Source organism: Sinocyclocheilus rhinocerous, unplaced genomic scaffold (genome assembly GCF_001515625.1).
Source record: "Sinocyclocheilus rhinocerous isolate Xijiao unplaced genomic scaffold, SAMN03320098_v1.1 scaffold7176, whole genome shotgun sequence".
Lineage (NCBI taxonomy): Eukaryota > Metazoa > Chordata > Actinopteri > Cypriniformes > Cyprinidae > Sinocyclocheilus > Sinocyclocheilus rhinocerous.
In genome coordinates, this window is record NW_015662093.1 from 57132 (window position 1) to 68948 (window position 11817).

The 11817-nt window shown below is 36.7% G+C and overlaps 1 protein-coding gene across 3 annotated transcripts in view; it reads left to right on the plus strand.

Annotated features, from left to right (window-relative positions):
- The first annotated feature begins 1723 nt into the window (after positions 1-1723).
- Positions 1724-11817, plus strand: part of LOC107727456 (synaptogyrin-1-like) — a 13327-nt gene continuing 3233 nt past the window's right edge. The window contains exons 1-3 of one of the 3 annotated variants that reach the window (XM_016537331.1): positions 1724-2115; positions 9898-10135; positions 10620-10765. In XM_016537331.1, coding sequence (XP_016392817.1) covers positions 2020-2115; positions 9898-10135; positions 10620-10765 — 480 coding nt within the window. In that variant the 5' untranslated portion in view covers positions 1724-2019. The remainder of the gene's footprint in view (positions 2116-9897; positions 10136-10619; positions 10766-11817) is intronic. The other 2 variants (XM_016537332.1, XM_016537329.1) reach the window with 2 other exon arrangements.

Consider the following 11817-nt stretch of genomic DNA (forward strand, 5'->3'; position numbering starts at 1 on the left):
TATTACTATGTAGAGCTGAACCATTAAGATGTGTGGAAATCGTATATATTTCAAAAGCAGGAGTGAAATGTTTGCTGAATAAATTAGTGCGTTTACTCCAACGTGACTTATCGAATCCTAGTGGTTGACACATAATGACACTGTATTTTGTACTATTGGTAAAAGTTCCCCTTTTGTACTTAACTAAAACCAGTGTTGCCATTTTTTAGATATGTTTTAAGGAGACTGTTTGGGTTAGGAAAACTGCTCTTAGATATGAATAAAAAGTTCTGCATATATACTGTACAGAACACATTTTGTACTCCGAATAAGCCTTCCCTGTTGGTTCAGTGCAGCAGTAGAAATTGTGTTTTGACTGACTTACCTTGGACACCTGTGAAAATGTTTTCGCACTAATTTTTGCTGTAGTGCATTGGAACGTTTGCCATAAATCAGAACCACTGCAATTATATTCTGTTAACTGTGGAAGTACAATTTTGAACCTTTTTCATTTATGGACTTTTTGTGTGTGACTGAAGATACAGACTGTGCTTGAAAAGGATGTGCATGGATGAATTTACACAAAAAATATTGTACCAAGTATTTTTTTAAAAACAAGTATTGCTTGATTAAGCACTCTTACTTAACTCTGTGAACCACTTATTTGTAAATAACACCCTAGTAAATTTACACTCTCACTTCAGTCTTATTGATTTTATTTCTAACTAAAAGAGACCTACCATGTAGCAACAGTAGTCTCTCGTCATTCCTCTTCAAAGTGTGTATGTAAATATATAGTTTTCTTTAATGATGTTCCTGTCATTACAGAAGTTATGCTGAGGAATTAATTATTATATTATATAATATTATATTATAACGGTTTAATATAAATATAAAAAAACATTATCGTATTATTTAGATTTGTCCATCACCACCTGTAAAGTTGAAATTGTTGGCATAACAGCTTTTGGCAAGTGAATTTGGAACAGTTTGCGGTGCATCCCTATCTTTATTTTTGGTTTTACTTACCATAAACGAAATAAATATTTTTATTTAAAGGGGTCATATGATGTTGCTAAAAAGAACATTATGTTGTGTATTTGGTGTAATGAAATGTGTTTATGCGGTTTAAGGTTAAAAAAAAACATTATTTCCCACATACTGTACATTATTGTTTCTCTTCTATGCCCCGCCTTTCTGAAATGCGTCGATTTTTACAAAGCTCATCAGTCTGAAAAAGCGAGGTGTGCTGTGATCGGCCAGCTATCCAGTGCGTTGTGATTGGCCGAACTTCCCACATTGTGACGTAGACATGTGGGGGTGTGTTAGAACTAGCCATTTTAGTTAGGCGTGGTTGACTCTTAACCTTTATAAAGAATATCTCTTTGGATTTGAGACTTTGCAACTTTACAGATCTTCTTTATGCACCAAGAGCTTGTAACACTCCAAAGAGAAAGGAGAAATTGAAATCGCATCATATGACCCCTTTAATATTGTGTCTACATATGACTAAGCATTTGGCCTCTGGGTGTGGGCTACGGGCAGTCACTAGGTGGCACAAGGTTACAGGGATTTGTCATTTTAAAATTCAATGTAATGGCCTTCGATGTGTTCCCAAAGTTTTAGAAATATTGCTGTTTACACTGTTGACGTTTACTAAAGTAATCTATGCCTATGCCAAATTAAAATTAACACAGTAACTACTCAGCGTCTGGCGGGCACGTGGTCGGCGGCGCGCCTAAGTATCCTCGAGAGTGCGCAAGCTTGACAGCATAATGCGCGCTCTCGTGTTCCCCCGGATGCGTGTTTACTCGGTCTCCTCTCTCCACCCTTGAAATGAGAGAGGTACGGAGTGGAAGGGACATCGTTTTACAAGAAAACCTCCACGAACAAGATCAAGACCGGTCGACAGACGAGGGCGAAGCGCGAAGAGTCAAGGTGTAGCGCGTGGATACATTGATTTGACACCAAGGTCAATTATCTTTTTATAAATAATTTAAAAAAAAACTTCAGACACGGAGAATTCACGAACCTCTGAGGATGGAGCAGGCATACGGGGCTGGCAAGGCTGGTGGTACCTTCGATCCAATTACGTTCTTTCAGCAACCGCAGGCTATTCTTCGCATAGTGTCATGGGTGAGAGTGATTCTACTAATTGCATAATTTAAGCGCGAGCCCGAGCGTCATGTGATGACGCGGTAACGGCTAGTAAAGCTTTGCCGCCTAAATGCACAATCTCTCGCGCTAATCTGCGCGTTCTCAATTTATTGCTTTGGTTTTTATTTATTCTCTTGTTAAACATGTACATGAAAATATGTATGCAATGTGCATCATATTTGTATTGTAAATATGAGACTAGAGATGATATAGACTGATTTTCTTAAAATTTAGTTTATAGATTATTATAATATTTTTAGAATTTTATGAATACTTCATTCTGGTTGGTCAATCTTGATATTCAGCTTACAAATATTGCTGTATAATGACTGTTGTCCATGACAACACTGTATAACTATAACAGACCACTTACCTTATGTTACCTAAATAGCTATACATGTTCTGTAGCTCATGTAAGATATTAATTCCAATGTAATATATTTATAACAGCTCAGACACCATTAATGGATATGGAGAATAAAGCATGTAGAGGTTTGGAAAGCAACAGCCAGGCTGTGATAGTAGCTTAAAGGGGCCATATGACGTTGCTAAAAAGAACATTATGTTGTGTATTTGGTGAAATGTGTTTATGCGGTTTAAAGTTAAAAGAACACATTATTTTCCACATAATGTACATTATTGTTGCTCCTCTCTGCCCCGCTTTTCTGAAACAGTCGATTTTTACAAAGCTTATTGTTTTGAAAAGCACAGTGTGCACTAATTGGCCAGCTATCCGGTGCATTGTGATTGGCGAAATACCTCAAGCGTGTGCCGGAAATGGAAACATGTTTGGAATGGAAACACATGGCAACACACTAAACAATACTTTTGGATTGAAAGCTCAATATTCATAAAGGAGCTGGCAATGTCTACTGCCCTGTTACCTTTACAGGGGAGGTTTCTGTCTGTTAACTAACTAAACAATGTTTAACACTTTGTTTCTTTGTTCATTTCCTCAATCTTTATTCAGTCAAGTTGCTCCTGATTTGTTTAAACATTTGGCTCTTGAATGAATGCGCATGCATGCACTATTTTCTGATAAAAAGGTTTTGTGGAGAGACACATGGTGAGGGGGTGGTGGGAGATTAGAAGAGGGTGGCTGATGTGGGGGGAAGGGTGGGCAGGTGTCTGAATCAGTGATTAAATCACAACTATGCAATAGGTGATCATTTGAGTATTTAAATTATTTACATGTCAGAATCGACACATAAGGATCTTGTCATATCAAATGAGCACTGACTCATTGCTCATTTATAAAAATGACATTCATAGGCAACAGAAATTATCAAAATGCTAAAAGACATTGAAATGTTTGTAAAACAATTCTCTGGCCATGCTCTACGAGGTTTAGAAAAGCCCCACTGAGCCCCATTCAAATCTTATATTTATTCATGTTTTAATCGTTTTACGTCCTTTATTTGAGTATTAGTTATTTTACTTAAACATTCAGTTTGCATATTTTTAGTTAATTGCCAAGGCAGCATTTCTTGTTTTCATTCTTTTTTTTTAAGTTTAGGTTTTTATGCAATATTTTTATTTTATATCAGCTTTAAATTAACAATTGGATTGAATTGGATATATTGGGAAAGTTTAGGCTTTTGGATAAACCTATTGGATATATTTTTGATCAGTGTAGACTATGGATGTTGTTAGTAGTGAAGCTGAGTTACTTTAGCCTAATTTTTCCAGTTTTTTGAGTGTCCTGAATTCAGCCAGTTTGAGGCGGGATTTCCTGTTTGTCCATCCAATGGAGGACAGAGAGAGTGTTCGGGAAAACTGCATGCAGTTATTGTACGGATGGGAATCTTTTGGAATCCCGTGATTTGATTCAAAACGACTCTTGGGGTGAAGATTTGATTTAAAATTGATTCTTGTTTTTTGTCAGGTAAGCTTCATTCTTAACGCTTCCCCCGTTGCAAGCCTTCCCTGTGTGTTCTCTATAAACTGTCAGGGTGCTGCACTGCTCTTGCAGTTGACTGCTACCTTCTCTGTTCCGACAAAATCATGTTATGAACAAAAACATTTAGAAAATCTATTTTTGAAATTTGTGAATCGATTTGAATCGGCATAAGATAGAATCGTCATTCATAAGTGAATCGATACTGAAATGCCACCTTTCACCTTTAAGAGGCAACCAACTGTTGATTTGCCTGCATGTTTAGTGTGTGTATGTGTGCAGTCTGCTTTGTGGAATCATTCAAATGATTCATACTCTGGCTGAGTGAGTGCTGCTTCTGAGTTGGCATGACAACTATCTGAGACCTCAGGCTGGATACTAACAGGCTCACTATGAGGAAAATGAAAATGGATAAACAGTAAAAGGCATTAATGGGATTGCCTCTAGAATATTTCTAGTTGAACCTGTGTCATTTGACAGTCTCTCTTTCCTCTTTCTATGAACTGCAACATGAGAGTTACGTGAACTCCTTAGTCATGATTCAGTTCTGGTAGATACTATGATGGATATAGTGTCTGATTCAGACTCGGAGTCTTTCCTCATTTCTTGTTTGTAAACAAGGTCTCGCTTTAAAATGTATGATCTCTTTCCCACAGGAACCCTCACTGACACATATTTCACAGATAGAGTTTGAAAACATGGGCGTTAAAAAACCTCTAGGCAAGAATCAGCAGTTCATTCATTTATTTTCCCAAGCTGCCACACTGTATTCATCCAGCATCTAACTACAGTCTGTTTCTCTGAAACACAGAATTACAGTACCACATCATTTTCCAGTTTGTCTTTTGGAATTACTCCTTTTTTTTTTTTAAGAATATGTATTATGGTGAAAACCCTGCCTGTTCTGTCCTTTACAATGTGCATGTGATGCTTTAAATATAGTCCGTTCTGGGACTAATGGCACTGAATTCTGCTGCAGGGTGACATACTCTCCATCTCTCTCCATATTTTTTCCTGCACAATCATTATGTCAAGAGGGAAAATAAAGTTTGCAGAGCCTCTTTATCCCTTGAACAATATTATTAGGGCCCGAGCACCGATGGTGTGAGGACCCTATTGGAATTGCTCCGTTTCTTATTATTAGGGCCCGAGCACCGATGGTGTGAGGACCCTATTGGAATTGCTCCGTTTCATCGCTGCTTGCAGCTTTAATTATAGTTTGTGATTCGTTTATTTCCTGGCAGGATGTTCCTTTGTCTCGTTGTGATATTCTGGCAATGTTTCGGTGTTTAATCATGCATTGTGTCTCATATCTAATCAGCATTTGCTATCTTGCACTCTTATTTTAGATTCAAAAGCCTAATAGGTAAAATAGATATAAATATAAACGTTCTAAAGGGGAAAAATGAATAATTTTAATTCATATGCACCAATATTATAATACATAGAAATAGATATAAATATAAAGTGTTTACCGACATTTAATTTTTTTTTTTACATTTTATTACATGAACACTCAACAGGGAGGCTAAAGTGAACATTTAGAGTGTTAATATAGAGAATCACTGAGTCTGGAATCAATTATGTCAGAATATATATGAGAATGTATATCAGCATATTTGCTTTTGTCGTTTTTATCATGTCAAAATATCTTTGACATGAAGTATGCTATTTACCAACGTACCAGAGCAGTTACAGTGCAGTTTAATTTAATTTTCCCGTTTATAGCACAGCAGATCTATTGCTCTACATATGACTGATGTTTATGAATATCCTAATGAATATCCTAATCTTGTTTCTCCGGTTATGGACACATGATTTCTGAATGCTGTGAAGCAATGGTCAGGTTGGCTGTGTGGGGGAGCACTTCAAATGTATAGGTGGTCTTCATCTGTAGTCTTATGACTCCGTCTTTCTCCCTCTCTCGTGATCTCTCTTTCCCCGCATAGTGAACACAAGGTCAGGGAGATTAAAAGCGAGGATTGGAGGGGGAGGGGAGAGAGAGAGGCAAAGCTCGGCAGGCATGTAACAGACTGAGAAAAAGAGAGAAAAATGACGAGGGGCACTATGTCCTTTTAGTGGTCAAAAATACATATTTTTAACAAAAACTTACACCATCCAGTCCATCAGTGAAGTATAATGGTTGCTCTTTTTCGTGCAATTACAATAAATGGATGCAAAATGAATGCAAATACACCATAAAAGAATCACAAAAATGGCCCATATGACCATTGAGGCCATCTGAAGCTTTTGTCTAAGAAACATACAAAAATTTAAGTCTATATTCAGTCAAGAATCGGATCAGCCCAAATTCATCAATGAATAATTCTGAACTGGACCAAATGATTCATTCAAAATATTGTTTTGTTCATAACAGAATTCCCATTTTTCTAACTTGTTTTAATTGATGTTAGAGCATCACTGATGAGCTGTAGATTATTTTTACTTTATAGTAGGTTTACTTTAACCTGTCATTATTGTCCTGCCCTCTATCTAACATTACACAAGTTGCAACTGTGCTTTGTGTAAAGAGCCCTATTGAATAGCTGGACAGCTCTATTCCACTGTATTTCTCTTCCTTTCAAGGTGTTGATTGATTTATTGGTGGGTGAGCCATAGTTGCTGGCTCTAAAATGGTACAAGCACAAACCAGCCCCAGCTGATATGTCTGGATGTTTGAAGGACCATAAATTACAGAGAAGACGAATGAAAGCCAATAAAATGACACACTGACCTTGTGGGATGTACTAAACTCTACAAAATGTGACTTTTATGTAATATTTAGGATAGGGTAGCACTTTATTAAGCCACTGTGGGAAATTGAGGCGTTACAGCATTAAACAAAAATCACATAATGGAATACAAAAATGGAGAGTAAAATATTTTTGTAATATTAATGTGCAACATGACAAGGTTTGTACAAAATAATGTACAGAATTAGCAGGTGAAGAGAAGAAATGTGTATGGTATATGATGGAATACATGTTGAATATAGAAAATGTGCAAGAATGGGTTTGTCAGTTTATGCTTTAAAGGTGCTGTATGTATGATTGACACCGAGTGGTTGAACTAGGTATTGCAGTCCAAATTCAATCATTTTCAAAGGAGAATAACTGACTGTAGCATTGTTTTTCAGATAAACAAATATGTTAACTTAGCATGTTTCTTAAATATCTGCAAACATATTATGGTATTTTTATGCTTTAGTAGAGTCAAAAACTTACATACAGCACCTTTAATTTAAAGAGACTAGAAAACCTGGTTGTCACAATATAAACAAGATAACAACTAGGACAAGGAACTGTTTTGTGCATTTTGTTACCAATAACATTTTACAGTTTTTTAAAGTTTTACAAATTTCCACGGTTAAAAAAAAGTGTTAAACATTCATGTTGCTCGTTTCACAGACACATGTGCCTAAAACACTCCAATCAGGTTGAAACAGGGAGCACGTAAAGCCTTGCACCTGATGATCACAAGATCCAGATCCCTCGTGCTGCCTGTTACAATGCTTGCTTTCATGCTCTCATTGGCCATAGGGCCATGTGATCCAGACAGCTAATTTAAAGGCAGGCAAAACACTTGACCCTACACTTGAATTCACAGACTCAAGAGAGAGAAATGTATTACAAAAAACTTGCATACATGTCTTTAGCAACACATTGTCATATGGACAATTAGTAAGCAATGATACTGCTTTATCATCTCTAACCTAACAATCATGTTTGCGTTTACAGTCTTATTCAAGAAAACAAAATGATATATGATATATGTTGAAGTCAGATGTTGATTAATTGTCATTCTTTCGTGAATCAGACTACATTGGCCACGCTGTGTTTTTGATTCACTAAAAAAAAACCAGGCTCATAAGAGTCATTTGTTCATGAATCAGACTACACTGGTCATGCTGTATATGTTTTTGATTCACTGTAAAGAAGCGGTTCATAAGAGTCATTTATTTGTGAATCGGACTACACTGCTCGTATATATTTTTGATTCAATAAAAAGAAGTGGTTTAATCAGTTCAGTCAGTTGTTCATGAATTGGACTACATTGGGTGTACTTTATGATTCTGATGAACTAAAAAAAAGACTCATTAGTGTATGAATCTGACTCCATTATTTGCATGATGTTCTTTTTGCATTCATCCAGTAAAAACAACTCATAGAAAGACATTTCTTGCCATTATTTTGAAGTTGTCTTTTTATTGCAGTTACAGTCAATACAGACCTACATTCACAATTCACAAATCTTTTTTTTTTTTTCTAAATTTTACTTCTAAAATGCAATGCAGGAAACACTGTTAAGTGCTTATTTTGGACGTAAATCCTATGGAATGGATTTAAACATGTTAAAATAAGATAAACAGAGCTGAAAGTCCTATATTATTATATTATACTATAGGGCTTGCTTATACCTTAAGTTAACCATAAGTCAGCGATGATGATATCTTGCTTATATGTGCTTAATAAGATTAAGATAAAGGTTTGAATGAGCCATTGAGCCTGTATCTTAGAGATTCAGTGTTTATTTGATTTGATGTTGCCAAACCCCTTAACAGAAGTTTTAATATAAAGCTGCTTCTCGGGATTAAATCATGGGCTTGTAGCTGGCAATTAGGGAACAACTATGGGACAGTTTGCTTGTAGCCAAGAGCATTTTAACTTAATTGCATGAGTGGAGTAATGAAGTGTCTCTCTCTCATTCTCACACATTCAGACATATTGACAGATGCACAAGCCAGCTGTTAAAAAACACCAGCCTTTGCCAAAAATTGCCTCCATTCTCTTGAGATTGACTATTCCTCTGGAGCCAAAAAGAGAACATGGGCTCATCTAAATCCAAAAAGCCACTTATTATTATTATGGAAGTGTCAAATCTACCCTAGCTTCCCTGTAAGAAAACAAACCCAGTAACAACAATCAACAAAGTGAGATTAAAAACAGACATACACATGCTCAATGCTTTCTGTGATGATAGAATGCATCTGCAAACAATATTTTGGCTGCAAAAAAACAATTTAATTTGATGGCAGAAAATGCTTGTTTGTTTACTAGGAATGCTGAAATCAGCACTACAGTGGACATACATAACATTTTATCAATTTTAATTGGCTTTAAAGGGCTTTTGACATGATGCTTAACTCTGGGTTAATGTGTCTTTTTAACGCTGGACTAATGATGCGGTCATATATACCGTTGTTCAGAAAATTTTCAATAGGCAAAATCCAGGCATTGCTATGCTAAAGGTAAACAGTGTAAAAACTATCTGCCCCAAAGTTATTTTATTAAATATTTTTAAAATTATTATTAAATTACTGATTCTTTTAGTATAACAACTCAGAAAACAAGGCAAAAATAAAGTTCTGTTTGTAGACATCTAGTTTACTTACCTCTAAGTGTCTCAAACAAAACACTCACTGTATTTCAAAGATTTGATGCTGCTAAATTGAACCTTTTGCAAATCCAGTGATTAGTTCTTCCTCAAAAGCACTTGTATTAACCTGGTACCTTGCATTTCACCTCTTCTCCAACCTGTGCACTAATCTAGCTTACACTTAAAATTGGTATTGTGTACTATGGATACTTTTGACTTCTTATGATTAATTGCTTGTTATGTTCATAATTTCCAAGTCGCTTTGGATAAAAGTGTCTTGTCAATGCATAATTGTTAACACGTACAGTAAGAAATCCCAAAACCTGACTACCTAAGACTAATGACTAACTCAGGGTAAAGTATGAACAAAATAACCCATGGTTATAAATAAAAGTGTGGTAAGTCCATATATCACCTTTAGACAAATTCTTATGTTTTAATTTCACCTTCTCCCTTCATGTTCTTCTTCTTTTTATTCCCCTTCCCAGATCTTTTCCATTGTGATCTTTGGATGCATTGCTAATGAGGGCTATGTGAACCGTCCGGACGAGGTGGAGGAGTATTGCATCTTTAACCGTAACCAGAATGCCTGTAACTATGCCGTGGGTATGGGAGCCGTGGCCTTCCTCTGCTGTGTCGCTTTTATGGCACTGGATGTCTACTTTCCTCAGATAAGCAGCATCAAAGACCGCAAGAAGGCTGTGTTAGCTGATATTGGCATTTCAGGTAAACTGCTGATAGAATGCAGGTATTACATCAATATTTTATATCACTAAGATGATACATTTATTGCAAGCCTCCTGCTGAATCTGCCTCACTCTTTCTACAAACCACACACTATGTCTTATTTATTTGAACATCTATGAATGATTTTATATGGCTCTAAGAAGGTGATGTTTCCCATATACAATTGGTTTTAAGGTCTTCTTGACTCAAAAGCACTCCTAAAGTCTGATCTAGATCTACTTCCTCTACCACAGCATTACTTTAAGCTACACTGCCCTCTGTTGGTAAAATGTAACTTCTGCTAGACTTACTACAGTGCTATGCTTAATTGAATAATCTATGCCTGTAAATATAAATGGACTGTTTTAATCAGAGCACTGTTAGATTGTGCTATCATTCTATTTTTGATTTATTTGTTTTCAAAGGCCTTTATTGTGCTGTTTTATTGACCTGAAATTCTGCACCTTTCCCATTTTGCTCCCAGCCTTCTGGTCTTTCGTGTGGTTTGTGGGATTCTGCTTCCTGGCCAATCAGTGGCAGGTGGCTAAACCAGAAGATAACCCCCTCAAAGAGGGTGGTGACGCAGCCAGAGCGGCCATCACCTTCGCCTTCTTCTCCATATTTACTTGGGTCTGTACTGACTTAATTATATATAATTCTTCTGTAATTTTTCTTCCAAAGTAAATGTTTGCTACAAAATCTAATTGATTTGAATCATATTTGATTTGCGAGATTCAATGTCTACAGTACATTTTCTTCCCAGTCAGAAATGTAATTTTATTATATAGATGATGGCTGGGTCCCTTCCTCTTCCCAAGGCCTTTTATTACACCAGATTGCATTGGTGATGAACCAGTAGTATTTGTATTACTTATTTGCTTAAATAGAATTTATTAATATTTTAAATTAGCTTTTTTATATTTTGAGTTTTCATTTAAAGGTCCCCTGAAATGCTTAGAAACACGCAGCGTTACTCTGTGTTGACGTCATTTTAACTGAAACAGGAAGACACGGCGGGACATATCAAGCAGCCCCACCCCTTTTTAAAATAGCCAGTAGCGTTCGTTTATATCACAGCTTGGGCCAGAGCCATTCAGAGCTGTTGAGCTCCGTAAAGCCGCATTTGACAGGGTATGCCAGCCACAATCTCATCCATATTGCTATAAAATATAGCATTCTGTGTAGAATTCAAATAGCTCCGATACATTTTGTGGTCTGCGCCGACCCGCTCCGTGCTATCGTGTCTCTGGACCGGAGCAGAGTGTGTGTGCGCTGCGGTGGTTAGCGTGACACAGCACGAAACCAGACTTCTTTTTTTCCTCAATGGAAAGCATATTTACACTGTTGGAATCGTTCCCTGTCCCCTATATAGTGCACTACGTGCCATTCACTGTACAGAAAATACTAATTCTGAGGACAAGTGACCGATTTCAGCCGCGGCTTCAGCGTCTATTTTATAGTGTAGGGGCGGCCGCTTCGGATTCTAGAGAGCATTTGATTGGACAGAAAGTTTGATGAGAAGCATAAGTATGATTTGACGTGGCGGAAGTGACGAACTGCAAGCTTTCAATGCTTGTATCTTCTAAATGCGAATTTTGTCACTGTTTTGGAGCACACTGCCTTATAGACAGTGTTGGGAGTAACGCATTACAAAAGTAATAATATTACAGTAGTATATTACT